The 21823-nt window shown below is 34.1% G+C and overlaps 1 protein-coding gene across 2 annotated transcripts in view; it reads right to left on the bottom strand.

Annotated features, from left to right (window-relative positions):
• WDR70 (WD repeat domain 70) overlaps nt 1-21823 on the bottom strand; it is a 382013-nt gene that overhangs the window by 185480 nt on the left and 174710 nt on the right. For both annotated transcript variants that reach the window (XM_051990074.1, XM_051990064.1), the window contains exon 10: nt 17719-17893. In XM_051990074.1, coding sequence (XP_051846034.1) covers nt 17719-17893 — 175 coding nt within the window. The remainder of the gene's footprint in view (nt 1-17718; nt 17894-21823) is intronic.

Here is a 21823-nt window from a genome sequence, read left to right as displayed (position 1 = left end):
AAAAGAGCTGCTGGTTTTCATCAAAGTAATAAGAAATCAGAGCTACCTTTTGGGCCTGCAGGTAATATGGCCCTGTAATATACTGCCAAGCTATATAACTAATTCTTTTATACATAAGTCATATTTTTATCAAGTCTCTATCTTACACATGGAATTGAGTTTGATGTTTCTCTCAAAATAATAAATTTATTTTATATTCTTTAAATCTTTCACAAATGATTCAGGGATAAACTCACAGATCCTCTAATATGAATCTGACATATTACACAATCAAAATATCTAGTTTCATTATTTGAAATATCCACATAAATTGTATAATGCCCTCAAAATGGAGAATGCTATGAAATATCCATTTTAATTATTTTCATATTCATGCAATCATTTATCCAAGACAATTTTAGATCCTATGAGCACATAATTCACCTCTACTCCACTCCTATTTCAGAGACATATAGACTACTTTTAAAATTTATGAAGACTTGTATTAGTATAGCTGTCAGACATCAACTCCTTAGTTTATGCGAGTTTTGATATTGGTTGGCTTTTCTTTCCAAATTAGAAGAAAAATATAGTGAGTAAAATATTTATTACTACTGTATACCTACAAATCATTTATTTCAAAAGCTTCACTAAATGGAAAGTATTTATAATATTATGTTAAATATTAGAACTATGTCAAGATAACTAAGTATAAGTTGTATATTTTTATTTCAGAAGCATGATTTGAGAATTTTCTTTGGCTGTCAAAAGCCATTATTCACTAGCTCTGACAGCAGTTAAGCAGAAAAAAGTTAGAAACTTTATAGTTTTATCACTAGTGGTGTAAATTAAAGCTCCATTTTTATGCCTATTTTTTATTCTTCTTATTTAAAACAAGTATCATATTATCCCACCTTTATCAAAAATTACCATAAAAAATGTAAAATAATTATCAATAAGTAGTTTCTTAAAAAAAAAAAAAACCTACATCCTTAATACATTTCTTCAGAATTGTGTTCAATATAGATTCTTTACATGATTTCTCCTGTTAAACTGGGACTCTCAGAGGGAAAATATTAATTTTTTAACATTCACAGAATGCTCTCCAAAATAAATTTATTTTCACTTTTATGCTTTTATCTTCTTTGAAATGTTCTTTTCCCCAAATCATGTCAAGAATTGTAGTATGGTAAATTTAACATTTTTTGTTGGTTAAAAGCTTGAAAGTATTGCAAGGGCTATGATCAGAGTTTGAAGAATAAAAGGGAAATGACACTTAGAAAAACATATTAGAGTAAGGATTCAAACATCATATTAGCCCTTGGAGGTCATGCTTAACAAATTAAAGCAATCTGATTAGTAATACCATGGCAGATAAGGGAAAATCAAATTAGATTCCAAAAAGCTCTCAAATTAAGTTACTCTGAAATTTTTGGAAGAAACATATGCATGAATGAATTCACAGATCTATTGGAGAATGTCAATAGCTCTAGATGTTTTTAAGAACTTTATAAAGATCATAAGAAAAAGGCAGCCCATGGCTGCCACAGACAGAATACTGAACAACTGGTGGGTTGTTCTAATCTAGTGTGATTTCACGGCTATCTTGGAAGATTATAATATAATCTAATATAATTCAAGTTGCCAACAGAATAGAATATAAGCTTCTTAAGATACAACTGTTTCATTTTTTCTCTATATATTCCCAGTGCCTAGCATAATACTTTGCACACAGTAGAGCTTAATAACTGCATGATGACTAATTAGTTATGAGCAAAATGCCAAAAGCAACAATTAAATTCCCAGCACCCCGCATCCCCATTATAAGTATTTAAAAAAAGGAAAAAAGAAAAGAAAGAATAGAGAACCAATAAGTCATTAAGGATAATAGTTTGTTGGCTCTATCCCCTCCCCTTTTGAGGCAAGGGGATAGAAGGAAGAACCGGGATCTATGATTTCCATAACATAGGAAACATCAGCGAGAAATTCCCTTTCCCAATACAGATCAACACCATTCTGTAACATAGGAAGAGTTCCTTTTGGTATAAAAATATATGTGTGTGTATGTGTATGTGTACACACAGTCAACATCTCAAACATTCTACACAGGATCAGAGAAAGGTAAATTAGGGAAAACTATTAAAATAATCAAAATACACAGATAAACACATATAAATAAGGGACACTGAGAATATCCAATATTTGAATATTTCTGAACAAGTCAAAGAAGGGGAAAAAAACTCTTTTGTACCCATATGATAAATAAAACTGAAATAAAACTGTAATTGACCCAAGCCATCCATTTGCATCTCAATGACAATTTCAATACCTTTTAAGCAAAAACTAACCCAACTTGGGGAGGGAAAATAGCGGAATTAGACTGGTGTTCCAACCATGCTATCCCTTATTGGAATGTCCTTTCTTTCTGTTAAAAGTGCTGCCTTTCTTTCTATTGAAGAGGTTCAGAACCTTAGCAGTATTCTTGTTTCTTTCTTTCCTTCATTCCCATCCCTTATATCCAGAAAATTGTGTAGTCTTGTTGATTCTATCTCTTTAACATCTTTCACATTCGATCCCTTCATTTAATCATGGCTATTATCCTAATTTGGACCTTCATCATTGTTTATTTGAATTATTGCAGCAAAATCTGAATTATGCTTCTGACTTTTTCTAATCTTTTCTTTCTCTAGTCCTTTACAGAGCTGCCAAAATAATCTTTCCAAAGGGCTTGTCTGACCTGCTTAGGAAGCTTGACTCATTGCCTCTAGAAAAAAAAGATCTAGAAGTCATCTCCACAGAGACTATAATTGAACTGATATCATTTAACTTCTTAAGCATTTATATATTCGCTGAGAAGACTTGTTTTCACTATTAACATTGTTAGTAAAGAAGTTTCAGCAAGGACATTGAAACTCACTATGTCCAAAACAGAATTCATTATCTTTCTCCTTAAGTGTACCTTACCCCTCCACTCCTACTCCTGCCATCCTTCTGCCTTCCCTATTACTGTAAAGGGCAACACTATCCTCCCAATCCCTCAGGTTTATAATGTACAAGCCATTCTGGTTTCCTCACTATCTTTTATCCGCTCTACAGCTAAGTTATTGCCAAAGCCCGTTTATTTCCCCTTTGCAACATCTCTCAAAATATGCTTCCTTCTCCCCTCTGACACTGCCACCACTACTGCAGGTCCCATCACCTCACACCTGCACTATTGCAATAGCTGCTGGTAGGTCTGTCTGCCTCAAGTCTCTCCCCATTTCAATCCATCTGTCAACCACTAAAGTGATTTTTCTAAAGCACAGGTCTGATCATGTCAACACCTTACTCAATAAAATCCTCTGGATTCCTTTTGCTTCCAGAAACAAATTTAAATGCTATTTGGCATAGAAAGGCCTTCCTAATCTAGCTCCCTCCAACCTTTTCAATCTTCTTACATCTTACTGCCCACCACATATTCTTCAGTTCAGTAATTCTGACCTCCAAGGTCTTCCCCAAACAAAATACTCCCTCTCTTTGCTCTGAGCACTTTCTCTGGCTGTCTTCCATGTCCGAAAAGTTGTCCTTCCTCCATTCTGACTATTGATTTCCCTAGCTTCAGGGAAGTTTAAATCCAAATTAAAATCCTACCTACAGGAAGCATTCCCCAAATCGTCATATTTTCAATGCCTTTCCTTTGGTAATTATTTTCTATTTATCTTAAATATGGCTTGCTTTGTATATATTTATTTATTTATCGTCTCTACCATTAAATTGTACGCTCCTTTAGGACAGAGACTGTCTCTTGCCTCTTGTTGAATCCCTAGTACTTAGAACAGTGCCTGGTACATAGTAGGGTACCTAATAAATGTTCACTAATTGATTAGTGCACAAAAGTAATTCAAACAAAATTCATATTCAAATTATCAAAAATTCTGAATTTGTAGGAGTTTGGACATAATGAATTTTGCTGAAAAGATATTTTCTGTTATCAAGAAAACTCAATAATATAAATCACTTTCTCTTATATTATCATTTGCAACTGGGAAACATAGTCTATATATACTGCCCAAAATTTCCACTAGAGAATTTTTTTTAACTGTTTAGCAAGTACCAAAGTCCCGGCAATATCTGCTCTGCTCTCTTCAATCAACATTCTGTTTGTGGAATTATGACTGTAGAAATAACTAAAGGAGTTCTATTACCCCCAAAAAAGCAGTTAAATAAAAAAAATCTTCCTGTTGTCTTCCTATTCTAACCTCTGTTTTGTCACTTTTAGTGTAAAGTGCCAAAGAAAGTGTGGTCTTACAACAGTGGACTATTCAGTCATGTAACTGAAAATATTGTTATTGCTTTTCAATGGAGTGTTTTAAAACCCAACTCTTTTCTGGAGTTGGATGCCTCATTTCGTTCTATTCTCACACAAGCAGATTTATGTTCCCAGAGATATGCCACCACTGTACAATTATAGCCAAATGTATTCAGAGTCCTTAGGATAATGCTGTTGATGGAAAATACTCTTCCCCAAACACCATTCTATCTCTTGAGCTTCCATCCAATGTGTTTTCTATCTATATAACCAGTTGCTCACAAGCTTACACATTAACATAGTATGTAATTTTGATAAAACCAGTCAACTCACAATAATGAATCATTTACATTAAAAACATTAAAATTTGCTTAATAAGGCAAAATAAATAATATTGAGATAAATAATAAAATGCATAATTATATATATTATACTTAAATCACATCAATATACTCATTACACATTTATATGAACCTAACAGAAAAGCACATATAAGAGAAAAACTCATACACTTAGGCGAACTAACAATTCCGAACAGAGAATCAAGTGTTTTTTGTATATTCCAGAATATAAGTAATACAAAATACAAAACTGATTCTCTGTTTATCCTTGACTGTAGTTCATCCTCACTCTTCAGTAAAGGAAATTCATTTCTTTCTACTTAAGCATAATTACAAAAAAAAATCTTTAAGTTAATCATAACTTTCTAAAAAGGATTTAAAAAGTGTTAGTTAACTCTTAAAATGAATAACAATTCTTGTTAGAGAATTTCAAAGTACATCAAACTAGCTATTTCTGGATTTTATAGAACAGTCTGACTAGATTCATTCATCTAGTTCCTGCATTGTCCAATCATAAAGGAATTCAGGGCAAGATAGGCCATTGTTGAAGGGAACTTGCTGGGATATCAAACTAAATAGCTACCTTTGCTTTTCCTTTTCAAGCCAGAGGTGGCAGCAGAAAGCAACAAGTGATAAGGAAGAGTTTTACCCTTCTCCAATTATAGGTGACAATGAAAGAGAACCATTAAATCAATCATTTATTAAGTGCCTGTTATCATGCCAGGCATTGTCCTAAGAGCTGAGGATACAAATAAAAGCAAAAAAGTCCCTGCTCTTAAGATGCACATAGGCAATTAAGGGAAATAATATATAAACATCTATGTACAAACAAGACATATACACACATACACACAAACACTTGTATGATAAATAGGAAAAGCACACTCAATAAACATTAATTAAGTACCTACTATGTACTAAGTACTGTTTTAAGCACTGGTGATACAACTAGAGGCAAAAGACACTATCTGCTTTCAAGGATCTTACAAACTAATAGGAGGGACAGCTTTCAAACAAAATATATACAAAGCAAGCTATATACAGGTTCAATAGGAAATAATTAAAAGGGAGAAAGCATTAGAATTAAGAGGAGTTGGGGAAGACTTCTGTGGAAGATGGAATCTTGGTTTGAACTTAAAGGAGCCAGGGAGGTCAGTCACCATTGTGGAGGAAAAACTTTTCAGACACAGAGGACTGCCAAAGAAAATGTCCAGAGTAGAGAGACAGAGTATCTTATAGGAGGTCCTAGACTGAAGAGTATGTTTTGGGGATTAAGCTATAAGAAGACTGGAAAAGATGAGCAAGGGCTTTGAATGTTAAATGGCATTGTGTATTTCTTTCTGGAGGCAATGAGAAGTCACCAGAATTTATTGAATAGAGAATAAGATGATCAGGCCAATGCTTTAAAAAAATCATTTTAGTGGCTGAGTAGAGAATGGTTAGGAGTAAGGAGAGACTTGAGGCAGACAGATCCCACCAGCAGTCTACTGCAATAGTGCAAGTATGAGAAGATGGAGGCCTGCATCAGAGTAGTAGCAGTGTCAGAGAAGAGAACGAGGAGTATTGGGAGAGATGTTGCAAAGAGCAAAAGCTTGGATATAGAGAGGAATGAAAGAAAGTGAGGAAATTAGGATGACTTGAAGATTATGAGCCTGAGGGACTGAGAAGATGGTATTGCCCTTTACAGTAATAGGAAAGACCGAAGGGGGAAAAGGATTTAAGGAGAAAAATAATGAGCTCTCTTTTGGACACAATGAGTTTGAGAAGTTTAATCCAACACTACCATTAAGTAGAATTATAAAAGTTTTCTTGTAGAAGGTGGAACTTTAGCTGAGATTTGAAAGAGGACGGGAAAACCAGGAGGAAGAGATAAGGAGGGAGAGAGTTCCCTGCACAAATGACAGCCAGTGGCAATGTATAAAGCTGTAGATGGAATCAAACAAACTAAAAAGAATGAAAAAATAGAAGAAATGTTAAATACCTCATTAGAAAACAGCTGACTTGGAAAAATAGATCCAGAAGAGACAATTTAAAAATTATTGGCATACCTGAAGGCCATGACCAAAAAAAAGAGCCTTCATAGACATTCCACAAAAGATCATTAAGGAAAATTGCCCCAATAATCAAGGAACAGAAAGGGAAATACTGATTGAAAGAATGTATCAATTACCTTCAGAAAGAGATCACACAAGGAAAACCTCAAGGAACATTGTTGCAAAACTCCAAAACTACAATCTCAAGAAGACAATGGGATTTTAAGAAATCACCAAGGGAAAGTACAGCAAAAATTTTGTTATTGAAATTACACAAGAAAGACAAAAGTAACAATGCAGTGATAGAAGCAGAAAAAGTTGCTCTGATCAGATTCTTAACTGGTTCCAAAGTGGAAATATTCCATGGTCCTAAAGAAATCCACAGAGCACGATGTGAGAAAACCTGACCTGATAAAAGAGGAACACATATAGCACATCATAAACAGAGAATTATATTTAAATAAGCTATGGTATATGAGTGTAAAGAAATATGACTCTGCTATCAAACATAATAAATGGGCAGTTTGAAAGAAAAGTAGGAAGATCTCTATAAATTGATACAGAGCAAAGTGAGAACTAAAATAATTTTTACAATGACAACATAAAGAAATCCACTTTTGAAAAAAACTTAGAACTCTGATTAACACAATGATAAACCACAAATTCAAAAAAATGAAGGTTGTGAAGGGTTGAAACTCTGAGTAGGTGCATTGGAATCAGACAGCAGAGCACTTAAGGCTAATTACCCATTGGACAATACTCTATTAGCATATGCTTGGAAAATGACCTTTCCCACTATTCTGTGTTGATTTGATCTTTTGGTGTATACAGATAATTGTAAGAGGGATTAGGGAGCAGAGTAAGACAAGCCAGGTTTGGGGTTTGACTGAAATGATAAAATTTAGTAAGGGGGGGTAAAGGGATTTAGTGGCAAAAAAATCTTTTATAAATTATTATAAATTATTACAAATTATTATTTGCTTACGCCTACGCCTGCGCTTGCACATACGCCTACGCTTGCTTTTTTTAGAGTAACTTTTGAGAAGGGAGGTTGTGGAAAGCTTGTGTCCATTTCCCTTCACTTCTACCCCTAAAGACCAAGAATAAAGACCAAGGATTTTTGCTTATCCTGACTCTAGCTGATTCTAAGACATCCAGGGTGCTAACTCAGTCTTCACAGATGAAACATGCTACTCACCTTCTCTGAGAGACGATGATTGAAAAATACATGCATTTTTTTGATATAGCCAATGAAACATACATAGCTATGAAGCTATGAATTAAAGGTTTTATTATTAAACTTATGTTACTTTTTTTAATTTGCTCAATTGGGGATGGGGAAAATAGCAGGAGGGAAGGATTAATTTTTTTGAACGACAAGATATTATGCTATAACATGCTATTTATTTCACTATAGTGTACTGCTGTGCAGTAATACCAATGAATTAAAACTCAAGCACACAACCATACTATCAAATAGGAATGGTGGAAATATACTTCATCATATTGCTATTAAAATAAAAAAGTAGAACATGGGAGAAGCTATTACAATTAAAAATAACAAATCCTGGGGATTTTTTAGAAGTAAAAAAATACAAGTAAAAATACTACAATTATTTAATAAGAAATAGTGCACAAGAATATCTAACTTCCTTTGTTGTAATTCCATATTGTTAGATACATGTGATTTTTGTGTCAAAAGCTTTTCTATTTTTCATTTAAAACTGATAAACTGGTGTTCTAATAAAAAGGGGGCACTGAAGCGTTTTTAAAAATAATACCCAGGAGAAAATGGATGAAAGGAAGACTAGAAGAAAGTATAAATAAGTAATACAGTTTTGAAAATAGTATGTTAAATTTATTATATACTTAAAAGAAAAGCAACAAAATAAAAGACTCATAGTTTCACAGGCAATTCTCTTTTTTTTTTGTTCTATGTGTATGTAGAAATACTTATTTTACTTATTGTGTCATCACTAGAGGGAATTCCTGATCTACAAGATCACAGATTAATTTGAATTATTGAAGTTTACACATAAATCACAAGTCACTACTTCTAATCAATTCAATAGAATTCAAGTACTCCTAAGAGACTCAAGTTTCTGAACACTCAAAGATGAAGGCAAACTTTAGAACTACGGCAATCCCATCAGATCCACAAACCTAAGCTTATAGTGCTATTCAGTCTTATTTTTCCATTACTACCATCTACCATTAAGATAAAACTCCATTTCCTTTTTCAATTATATATTACAGTAAGCACCAAGCAACTCAAGATATGAAACTGAATTAAAAGATGGTTTAAAAATTGCTAGCTAGCTCCTAATGTGAAAGTGATTACTGAATCAATTGTCTATATGCACTCAGCCTTGTTAATATAAAAACTCCAAATTGGGAGAGGGGGAAGGATCAGTTTAAGAAGATATAAGGTATAATCATACACACACACACACAAAAAAAATTATATTAGAACAATATATGAATAGTTTAAGCATCTGAGACTTTGTCAATAAAAGTACTCCCATTACCAATGTAAATATACCATGATCCTGAAACATCTTAGTAGATACTGTTCAAAAGTTCCTATGGTCCCAAAATTGACAACCTAAAGTTGATAAACTTTTTTGCTGTTATTGGTATTCAGTCATTTCAATTGTATCTAACTCTTTGCAATTGCATTTTTCTTAGAGTTGATTAGACTAGTCCTTTTGTGTTACACATTCAAGACTCCTGTACTTGATGCCTTTCCATTTTGAAGAACTTGTGCTCCAAAGACACAGGTTTTGAGAAACAAAGATTAACTCCATACCATGATAATATAGGAATTTACTGGAGCAAAAAATTAAATCAGTTTTATTCCACCAACTCTATCCTTCATCCAAAGCAATTGTTCCTACTGCTGCAGGACCATAATAGCCAAGAGAAGTCAACCTATACAAATCACAAACCAGAATTTTCCTGCCACTGAGCCAGGTAAACAACTAGTCAGAGCAATGTTTTTGTCACTCTTTCCACACTCCTCACTCGTCACATCCAGGCAGAGCTGGCAAACCAGAAGAGAGGCAACAAGAAGCTGGAGAAAGCCAAAAGCATCTTGCATCCATATGTTGGTAAATTATTTATTTCTTTCTTCAGTCCAAGAGTACCCCAAGGGCCCCTGCGGCATCCTAGTCAAAACTCGGAAGAAGGTAAAATTCCCTTTCTAATAATAGGAAAAAATCTGTCACCTAATGTCTGTCTAGTCTCCAAAATACTGGCATTATACAAAGGCAAATAACTTGCTTTATAAAATAGTTAGAAAATTGTGAATACTTAATAAATGTCAAAAAACAACAACAATGCTTCTAGTGTAATGACAAAGAAATGTTCCTTTATTTTAAAAAATCATCTCACTTTTATTTTTGGAAAACATCTTTGGAGAGCTAGTTACAGGACCTGGTTGATTGGTTGTTGTCCTTTGTTCTTGAAGAGAAACTAACATGACATCAGTATGTTAAAATCAAGTTAAAGTGTGTCCAACTGTGGCTGATCAGACCAATATCATCTCAGAATGCTCTATCACAGGTTAAGCACAATGGATTCTCTAAATTTGAGCATCTTGCATTCCTTTTGAACTACTTCAATTTTGTTTTACTCCTGAGCACAGCACCTTTTTTGATGAGGGCATATTATTCTAAATGGTCCTGTGCCACTGTCTCTCATGTCACATAATCAATTCTAGAGATCTTCAGAGAGACCTTATATTACTTCTTCTGACCTCTATGTCAGTTCTTGCCCTGCAAAAGTTCTCCATAAAACAGTCTTTTTGGCAAGCATTCGAACAAGGTGGCCAGCTCAAGAGAATTACACTCTCTGAAATAGCACAAGAATACTTGGCAGTTTAGTTTGAGAAAGGACCTCAGTGTTTAGTACCTTATCCTGTCAGGGGACCTTCAGAATCTTCCTAAAACAATTTAAATGGAAGTCCTTCCATTTCCTGGCATGGTGTCACTGTTCAAGTTTTACAGGCTTACAATAATGAGGTCAGCAAAATAGCTCTAAAGACCATCAGTCTGGGAACAATCTAATACACTTATTCTCTTCAACACTTTCCTTCAGTCTCCCAAGGAATTAAGCTCTGGGCAGCTAAGTGGGGTAGTGAAAAGAGCTCCAGATCTGGAGCCTGGGGGAATCTGGGTTCAAATGCAGCCTCAGACACTTAACTAGCTGTGTGATCTTGAGCAAGTCAAACTAGATGTGAAAACAATGCACATTTTTAGGAACTCACAATTATTAAACTTACAGTATTAAAATGAAATCATCTTAAATAGTTATATTATGTAGAGAACTTTCTTATATCTCCCCACCAACAAAACAACTTATCAACAATAATATATATATATATGAGATACTATAATCATTATCACAGTTGACTGTGTATCATTTATTTTTTTTTTCTCCCATTTCATCCACTAGAGTCACATACAGTTACAGAACAACTGTCAACCTGCATTGGAAGTGGCAGTGGCAATACTTTCCTTATGCAGGAGCTCCCTATACCAATGAAATCATAAGTTCAATTCAAAGATAGACAGATAAAAAAACTTTGCATCTCTTCCATTTCTTCTTTTCCTACCCAGCTGTGCTCAGAGGAGCAGAGGAGGAATTTTATCACCTTACAAGATCACATTGCATCACACTTCATCAACCCCTCTGATTGGACGATGGAGTGAAGAGTTCCTCCCAAAACTTTCATTTAGGGAGGACTCCCAGGAGCTACCTCTTCATTATCTATCCAGAGACACTTTATCTTGCAACTACACCCTAGGGCTCCTGAGGGAAAAGTGAGGCAAGTGACCTTGCCCAGCCTGCCCTGACTTCAGTACAGTACACTTGAATATCCTGGCATTACACCCCGTGATGGCACTTCAGTGAATCATGCCCCACAGGTACACCTGTCCAATTGGGCAGCACAGCTCTTTTTTCTTCCTTTCTTCTTTCCCTCCGTCTATAGAGTGTATCATACCCTTATTTGGGGGTACCCTACATAAAGGAATGTCCATTTTGATGGCTGACAACTACAAGATATTTTGGGGGTCACCAGATAGATTTCTTTCTTAAGGACCATGTCTTAAACCCAAATGACTCTGGTTCTCATTGACTGGCCAACAATATGTCCCAGACAGGAATGGCTGAAAGTGAATGGAAATAGCAGTTTTATCTATTTTGGTCAGAAAGCCTGAGAGTCTTCCCCTCTCAGACTGATTTTTTTTTTTTAAATCAAATAAAAGAGGCCATTCTCTGCCTCCTTTCTTACCTGACTTTAATCAAAGGATGGGCATTGCCTCAGTCACAGAGACCTGTTAAAGACCTTAATTTAAAAAGGCCAAGGTCTCCCACTGCATCCAGGGCCATCCCTGGTTGTCTTGATCTATATCTGGCCATTGGACCCAGAGGGCTCTGAAAGGGAAAGTGGCATTGGTGACCTTGCACAAACCTCCCTCACTTCAATCCAATTTACTTGCATGTCACAGCATCACTTTTTAGATGTTATGCTCCTCACACTTCATTGAGAACAAAGGACCAGCAACAATTCCTCTCTTCCTTCTATCAATACCTTTTCACCTTCTTTTGTATGTTGTCTTCCATTAGGTTATAAGAAAATTGAGGGCAGGAACTGTCTTTGCTGTATTTGTATTTCCATCACTTAGCAAAATACTTGATATAAAGCAGATGGTTAATAAATATTTACTGTTTACCTGATTGACACTGTCCAGGTCAGTATTTTTTTGCACCATATATCCTTAGCATCTGTTTGTAGTAGTTTTGTCTTTATATCCCAAGCACAGAGTCTTGTTTAAATAAATGTTTATTTGGTAAAATATATGAAATACTACATAAGAGCATGACTATTTCTGAACATCTATTATTACTACTTGATAATAAATTATTTTGAAAAATAAGATTGTATGCTTTAGTAGTAATTGACTAACTCTCCTCCATATCAAGAATGCAAGAAATATTTCTATTTAGTTAGATAATACTGCACTATAATAGAATATATGATTCTTGAGGGGAAAAATGTATCACTTTTGCATTTATATACCCATAAGGAGCACATGCTAGATAGAAATTTTGTTGATATATTATTAAGAGTTCAGCCATTCTCAATTGTTTAAAAAAAAAAAGGCCAATGGCATAACATTCCTCTCTCTTTTAAAGCACTTCATCTCAAAAATAAAATGCTCACTTTAACATATTCTTAGCCTTGCTGAACACATTATCAGAGATTTTTTTAAAGAGTAAATATATCAAACTGATGGACTTCTGCCATCAAAACAAAAGAAATAACCTCAAAGAAACCATCTCTTTTAAAGAAGGAATTGTTCTTTTGGAATTCTTTTAGAGAATTTATCAGCTGTGAGCAAAGCTCTATTTTTTAGAAGAATTTTATTCTACTCAACTGACTATACTGTAGGACTAGATCCAACATGAATACTATAGACACATACTGGTTTTAAATACTCAACACAAAAATAAATTATCCACTACCATGATGTATTTCCTTGGCTGACACGGGGGAAGAAAACTACTATGTTAATTCTCATAAGTTTTTTATGTTTCATTTTTAGTCAATGAATTCCTGAAGATTTATTATTGTCAGATTACTGAACTTTTAGTAGATCTCTTTATTTTTTTTCCAGGAATCTATTTTTAAATAAAACTATTTTCTTCTTAGAAATTTCTGTTCCAAATTTTACTTTTCTTCTTCATGCATACATATATATATGCCAATGAAAAAGAAAATTAATATATTGAAAGAAATATTTTTTATTTAAATATGTGACACTGAAGGAAACAAAAACTTAAATGACAAATATGAAAAGTCACATTATTAGAATTATGAGTTTTTATAGCAGGAAAGTGCCTTAACTGTCATACTTATATGACTTTCTATGCATATTTATGGTTAAATCTATACATATAATCTCCAAAGAAGATGGCAGATCATTGAGGCAGTGTAATGCTCCCAAAAGAACACTCAAACTGGAACCAGGCTACTGTTATGGGCCAGAACTCTGAACTTATACAAAGGATTCTTACAAGGTATTAAATCAGTGGAATTGATAGAGACAACAGTTATCTAATTTAGCATGGTTCAGTATGATTGATTTAATCCTACAAGAAGATATTATGGGCCAGAATTTGAAACAATGCACTAAGTGGAATTGAGGAGACAATGGTTAAATCTAGTTTAGCATTGATTTAATCCTACAACAAATAATGGTTTCCTAGTGATATAATGATTGATTTGTACTCAGTGTACAACATATAAACAGGAAGCCACTTAGGGCCAGAAAAGATAAGTACACTAGAAGCTCTTTAAGGCTGAGACAGATTCATTCCATCTTCCATCTTTGTTGTGGCTGGAGGCTGAAGCACAAACCCTTGGAAGTCTGTGAGATTCAGAAGCCAGAGAAGACAGGAGGGAGCTCGGAACCAAGGCCAGACTGAAAGGCTCTCCAGAAAGCTGCCCAGACCCAGGAAGGAGATAATAACAGATCTGGACTATAAGAAAGTTAACCAAGCCGCAGGAAAGAAGTCAAAACTTAGAAAGAAACAATAAAAGATTTGGACTTTAACACCTGGCTGCATTTAGGGTGATTACTGAACTGAAATGAAGGCTGCCTCCAGAGACCCCCAAGGAAACCTCAACAAAAAATATTACATTTTAGAGAAGAATATCACAGGCAACTACTCTCCAAGTTTTCCATTTACTGCCTATGTGACCTTGACAGACATTTAAAAACTACTTTGGGCTTGAATTTCCTTTTTCATTTGTAAAATAAGGTTAGAGAAAATGAACTGTAAGGTCCCTTCTAGCTCTAAATTTGTGAGGCTAAGAACCTATGAAGGAAGGATTTCTAAGAATCAATGTAAAGATTGTAAATACATCAAACATGAAAGCTACAGCTTGACTCATTTATAATTGGATAGCTTTATTTAATAAAACTGTTTAAGCAATTTTGAACTCCCATCAAAATTTTAAGTTGAAAAAAAGAAAGCAATCTAGGAGCTCTTCAAGAAGACTAGACAAAGTATGTTTTCTTGGGGTAAGGAAAAGCACAGAAACTAGGGGAAGGAGAGTGATGCATGGTGCAGGAGCACAATGACTGTGTCCAAAATACGTTTGGTATTTTCTGTTTATCAGCTATTTCTATTTCTGTTTTTATCTCTACTATAAACCCCATAAAACTTTTTAACAGCACAGAGATCTAAGAACTCCTATGAAGTGTAAACTTTGTTTTAACAGAACAGTAATTTTTTCAGTGACTGGCTTTCATCACTTGTGTGTGCTGTTCATTTAAACACAGTACTAAAATATTAAGCTTTCTTCTATGGCTTTGAGTATTTACACATTTGATATTTGACATACACATCTGCCTTTTCCTCTGACCCTGAAAATACACTTCAAAATGCACTTGATCAGCATACCAGCAGGTGTTTATAAGAATACACAGAAATGATTAATAATTATCTTAAAATATGTCCACAATACTATATACTGCTAGTGTCATGCATAATTCCCATGATAAGCTTATTAGTCTAAGATAGATTTTACAAAATTAGGTCATTCATCTACATATTATCAATATATCAAAATGAAGGCATTGCCATGACTATAGATAGTTTTTTTGTTAGATATAGATTTTTATACAATTATTTTTACAAATTGACTTTACTTCTATATAGTTTCATAGAAGTAACTAATCACCCTACCATGACAAGTTTTATAAGATGAATGAATGGAAAGCAATCTTCTAATGTCACTTAGTCCATCTGCTTCCAGATAGGATACATATATTCATAAAGGAACATATATATTAAGTATAATATGAGAAGAAACACTGAGATGTATTGGTAATTTTTCATTAAGATTTGGTGCATAAAGTTTAAAATCACTTTTAACTCAATGCCTATAAAGTACTTTTAGATCAACTATGAGCAGCATCTCATTTTAATGAACAACATTTAAGATTCAATCAAAAAACATTCTGAGTATCTATTTTGAAAAATTATAATCCACTTTTCTCCAAAAGTCCATTGTTAGTCCATGTGAATGGTAAGCACATTAATAGGGAAATTTTGCATAAAGGATGTACAAGGCATGGTGTACCATTGGTGAATTTTTACAAAGTATCTTTTTTCTTGATGATGCTATCAACAGTGACTATCGCTTATATATGTGGCCAAAAAGATGAAAATCAGGTTCTGCAAACATATATTGTATCTAGGATATACTGCAACATATCTAACATATATAGGACTGCTTGACATCTAGGGGAGGAGGTGGAGGGAGGGAGGGGAAAAATCGGAACAGAAACAAGTGCGAGGGATAATGTTATAAAAAAAAAAATTACCCTGGCATAGATTCTGTCAATATAAAGTTATTATTAAATTTAAAAAAAAAGATGAAAATCAAACACCAGCAGTTTTTAAACCACACATATATAAATAATGTCCTTTGGTCAATATCTATGGAAATTATGCAAAAGACTTTTAATAAGTATCTGTAGCAATAATATAATCACTTATAGGTAAAATGCAGACAGGTAGCAAGTATTGTCAGACATGCAGTAGAAGAAGATGGAAGTCTGAATCTAGGCTTCAACAATGGCAAGATGTTTGACTAACTTTTCTGAATCTTATTTTTCATCTTTAAAATTGAGAAAATAATACTCACAATAATACTGTGTGAATAAATTGAGATAATGAATATAATACTGCTTTGTATAAATTGCTATTTTAGTATATGTGCTATTATTAGAAGCATCTATGTCTTGATCAAAAAGGACAGTTCTGTTCTTTATGGCTTAATTTAGAGCTTAATAAATATGAACTAGAATGGCAAATAAAAAAAAAAAAAACTTGGGCACTGGAAAAAGTTTTCAGCTTTCAGAATTTTACATTTAAATGACAGCATATCAGCTATACTGATTTCACCTTCCAAAAAAGAACAATTTTCTTTGTTGCACTTTAACATAAAGAAATTAATCCGTAGCAAATGTTTTTCATTTTCTTGTCTCTCACTTGTGATATACTTCATTTGTACAGTATCTATAAGCAAAAATTAAAACCACAATATACAGTTCTAACATTCATTTTCATCTTCTAATCCAGCTCTCCCCAACTTCCCTCATCCTTTGTGACACTCCTAAATCCTAACTCCCATCTCTTAATATCTTTTCATCTCATTTCTCCTATCCAGTCCCACACATCACATCCCAGATCACTCCTCAATCTGAACTCCTATTTTTCTTCTAACCATATTCCCACATGTTCTGCTCAGTTCCCATGGTTCAAATTCTCTCCATTCTTCTGCAGGCCTCACTATAATTAGGATTAGTTAAGCTATGGCACATTTTGCAAAGCAGGGAAATAAACACATAGCTTAATTCATCACCCTAGAGTTGAAAGAAATTTCACTGACTGTGGACAAGAGTCAGGATTGTACCCAAACCGCTGGGAGATTTGTGCAGTATCCTTCTCTATATGGTCATGTGCTACTCCCAACATGGACCCATAGCTCTCATTTCTCTTTGCATGACAGTCTCCTTTCAGTCCCCTCTAGTTCTGTCTCTTAAAAGTCCAAAGTAGTATGGCAAGATAGGCAAAGATTACTCATATAATTATAAAAATAAGAATGGGAAAATTTAATTATTTAATAACATTAAGTGAATAATTCCATCAAAGAAAACAGGAAAACTAAAAAACCTTCTAGTGTTCTCTTAAGCCATGACTTAAATTTTGCTATATTTCTCGCTTTCAAAATCTAACTGAAACCAAGAACTTCAAAGTGCTTTTCTAAATATGCTCAAATGCTTATTGTTTATACATAGTGAGTTGAAAAATTTGTTAAAATTCTATTTACTGCAAAAGGTCCAACATTAGATCAAATTAACACAGGTTGTAATTTAAATTAAGGAAACTCAGGAAATTCACTTTCATAACATTTAACACTATGTTTGTCTTATTAAGACTGTGGTCTTGAAAAAAGAAAAAGAAAAAGAAGAAATCTTAAATGTCCTTAACTTACACTCATATTTCTGTCCCAGATCTGGATGCTTCCATCCTGGCAGCCAGCTGCAATGAGCTTCCCATCTCTACTATATGTACAAGTGGTTGGAATCACTTTTTTCCCCTGAAGTGTTCTTGGTTTAAACACACTTTTGTGTTTCTTATCATTGTCCACATCCCAGGTTCTCACAGTCCTGAAAATGGAGATAAAAAAATTTCATTTACCAAAATAAAATTAAGCATAGAAAAAGAAGTTTACATACACTACTCAGAAAACTTTTAAACAGTGAACTTGACATTTTAAAACAAAATTAAATGTGCAAAGGCAGAAAGGAGTGACTTTGTTTAGAGAAAGTAAGACTGTGTGAATATCATTATGCTATTTCCAGTCCACTGACAAAAACTTTAAGATTGACTACAACTCCAATATGTTTCCAAGATGCCTTATAGTTTAGTTAACTGATTCCTGAACATTAGTTTCTACTGCTTTTCTGATAGACAAAAGATGAAATTCTAATTTTATTTACCTGTCTTTTATCTCTTGTATATCAAACATATAAACAAAAACAAACCTGAAGTTGTCTTATACTGATTTATTGCTTCCTAGTGCCCATATAGCAGAGGATGATGATGATAACAAGGATGATAACAACAATAACTTTAATGATAATAAGCATTTTAAAGTTTGTGAAACTATTAAAACTTATCATCTCCTTTTATCCTTACAACAACTGGAAGGGAGATGCTATTATGATGCACATTTTTTAAGAGACAAAACAGAGTTAAGTGGTTTGCCCAGGATCTTACAGCTAATAAGTTCTGAGGACAAACTTCAATGCAGGTCTCCCTGACTTGAGGTTCAGCACTTTATCCACTGTGTCACTTCATTGCTTATATCAATGTTGTATATAAACTTGGCCAATATCATTCCCTTTTAAGTCTTCAATTGAGAGGTCCTTCATAAGGATCACTATTTGGCTTCCTGAAAAGCTAAAAGAACACTAAACCACCAAAACACTGAACAACCTCAGAATCTCCCCAGCACATCTATGACATGAGTATACAAATCAGACTAGTAGAGTATCAAAATTGGGGCAAAGTTCAGGAGGGGGAATTACTAGCTTTGCAAATCCAAGTGTAAAATAAGAATTCAAGTAGAATTTGCTAGTGACTAACTGCAGTATGATTTTACTGCTCTGAATCTCTGAACCAGTGCCCAAGAAACGGATGGTAAAGTGTGAGGTCATTAGGTGTCTGTCAAAACATTTTATGTTGAAGTGCACATATTTTGAAAGCTGAAATGAAATCTGGTCTTATAAAATTAAAAGTTTTATAAACAAAGATTTAAAAATAGAAGTATGATCTACCCAGGCCTTTCTGGCCACAAAAATGAAAACATGGAAAAGACAAGAACAAGATACAGGTGGAATCATTGTGCTGCCCCAAGCACAAATGTTTTCTGTCTCCAGAGTTTTGAATTCTTTCCAGAAAAAAATTCAAAAAACTTCTAGCGGCATCTATTGCCTAAAAACATCTCTGCTTCTGGCAGAAGTCAAGGAAAGTATTAATTCTGTATGGAAATCACTTAAGAGCTAGTGGCTTAATTTTTCTCCAAAGACTACATAAATAATTTTTGTAATGTAAGAAACTAAAATTAATTGCTCTTTTAGCATAACAAATGCAACCAAGAAAGCCCACAAAAAAAGACTAAGTACTGAAGAGCAAATAAAATCTTCATTTGAAGTCAGAAGGCTGGATTCAAGTCAAATGTAACTTCCTACTTCTAGAACCTCAGGCAAGTCACCTCCTTTGTGTTTCAGTTTTCCAATTTATAATATGAGGGGGTTAAACTGGATGACATCTAAGGCTGTTCAATCTTTAGAATACATGATTAGTTCCTATGAGGAAAACAGTAGAACCTTTTGTCAGAGCCCATACACAGACAGAACTGTTGGAAAATCAAACTCTTCTAGATTTCCTTTATATATGTAAGACTCTCATGATCATCAAGGTGGTGAGTTCACCACCCAACCCCTACTCAAAAAAAAAAAAAGTTACTGCCTCAATTATCCATGAAAGATAGAGAGAATACAACAAGTTCCATTGTAAAATTTAGAAATTTGCTCATGCCGAAATGCAAATTAAGACAACTCTGAGATACCACTTTTCACACCTCTCAGAGTGGCTAAGATAGTAGGAAAAGAAAATGACAAATATTGGAGGGGATGTGGGAAAACTAGAACACTAATACATTGTTGATGGAGTTATGAAGTGATCCAAACATTCTGGAGAGCAATTTAGAACTATGCCCAAAGGGCTATAAAACTGTGCATTGCTTTGATCCAGTTCTACTGGCTCTATATCCCAAAGAGATCATAAAAAAGGGAAAGGGACCCACATGTGCAAAAATGTTTGTGGCAGCCCTTTCCATAGTGGCAAGGAACTAGAAACTGAGCAGATGCCCATCAATCGGGGAATGGCTAAATAAGTTATAGTATATGAATGTAATGGAATATTACTGTTCTGTAAGAAACAATCATCAGGATGATTTCAGAAAGGCCTGGGGAAATTTACATGAACTGATGCTAAGTGAAATAAGTAGAACCAAGAGATCACTATACACAGCAACAAGATTATGTGATAATCAACTGTGATGGATTTGGTTCTTTTTAACAGTGAGGTGATTCAGGGCATCCTAACAGACTTGTGATGGAGAGAGACATGAGCACCCAGAGAGAGGACTATGGGGATTGAATATGGATCACATAGTATTTTCACCTTTTGTTGTTGTTTGCTTGCTTGTTTTTCTCTTTCTCATTTTTTTCCTTTTTGATCTGATTTTTCTTGTGCAGCATGATAAATGTAGAAATATGTTTAGAAGACTTGCATATGTTTAACCTATCTATATTGGATTACTTGCTATCTAGAGGAGGGGGGAGGGGACAAGGGAGGGAGAAAAATTTGGAACACAAGGTTTTGCAGGGGTGAATGCTGAAAACTATCTTTGCATGTATTTTGAAAAATAAAGAAAAAAAGAAATTTGCTCATGTTTTGATTTGGCACAAAGACCCCCAATCAGTTTTTCAAGTCTTATAAAAATATAGAGAGAATTCAGATAAAAAATTAGATCTTGATGAAGGATCCAGATATTATACATACATTTAATGATCTATTCAATCCTTTAAAAATTAATAATTTAAACAGTCCCTGGAGAAGAATTTATCAAAGAAACAGATGAAGGACAGTGATGAAAAGCCAATTACAATAAGAAAAATTTTCTAATTTCAAATTTATATGCTAAATTCCCCTTTTATTTTTAAGGACCTGTGATTTTATCATGTGGGAGCTTCTTTTCATGAACACAGGGACACTTTTCATAGCTGCTACTGTGAAAGAAATTCATCTTCTGATAGTCAATCTGGTGATGAATCTTTCCAAATTTATCTACACTCTTTTGGGGATATCATTCCTTTGCTGATTCAATATTTCAAAATTTTCTAGTCTGAGTAGGCCTGCTAGAGCACCCAAGAATGGTCAAGGTGGTCATCCTTGAATCCAAGGTCAACTCTACCTCTCTGCCACAGGAGATATACAAGTAGGGCTATGATGGTTCACCAATTTTCCTATCTCACAAAAATCACTCAATGTCAGAATGAATATCCTATGAGCCTATGATCTATGTCTCTTCATGGAGCTAGCAAAAAAAGTATGAAAGAACTCTTCTAAGATATCATTGAAAGCTAGGTAAACTATAGCTTGTATTTTCCTTGATATATCAGAATAATAATCCTGTCCAAAAACGGAAATGAGCAACTTGGGTAAAAATTGTTCCTAAAATATTGCTGACTATGATCACATTCCTTTTCTAGTCACCAACCATCCTTTTAATCATATCTTCTAATAAATTGCTAGAAATAAAAATCAAACACATCATACATACAACAGATTCCATTCTCTTGTCCTACTTGAAAACAGAGGAAAGATTTCCCTTTCTCCAGTGTACAACACTCCCAGTCCCCATGATTTTTCAAAAACCAATGACAGTATATCAGCAATCACATTTACCAATTCTTTCTATACCAAATGATACAGTATCTTTAGGTCTGGTGATCTGAACTCAGTAA

Source organism: Antechinus flavipes, chromosome 1 (genome assembly GCF_016432865.1).
Source record: "Antechinus flavipes isolate AdamAnt ecotype Samford, QLD, Australia chromosome 1, AdamAnt_v2, whole genome shotgun sequence".
In the NCBI taxonomy this organism is placed as follows: Eukaryota; Metazoa; Chordata; class Mammalia; order Dasyuromorphia; family Dasyuridae; genus Antechinus; species Antechinus flavipes.
The sequence above is the reverse complement of the archived record's forward strand: the minus strand, read 5'-3'. Positions and strand labels throughout refer to the sequence as shown.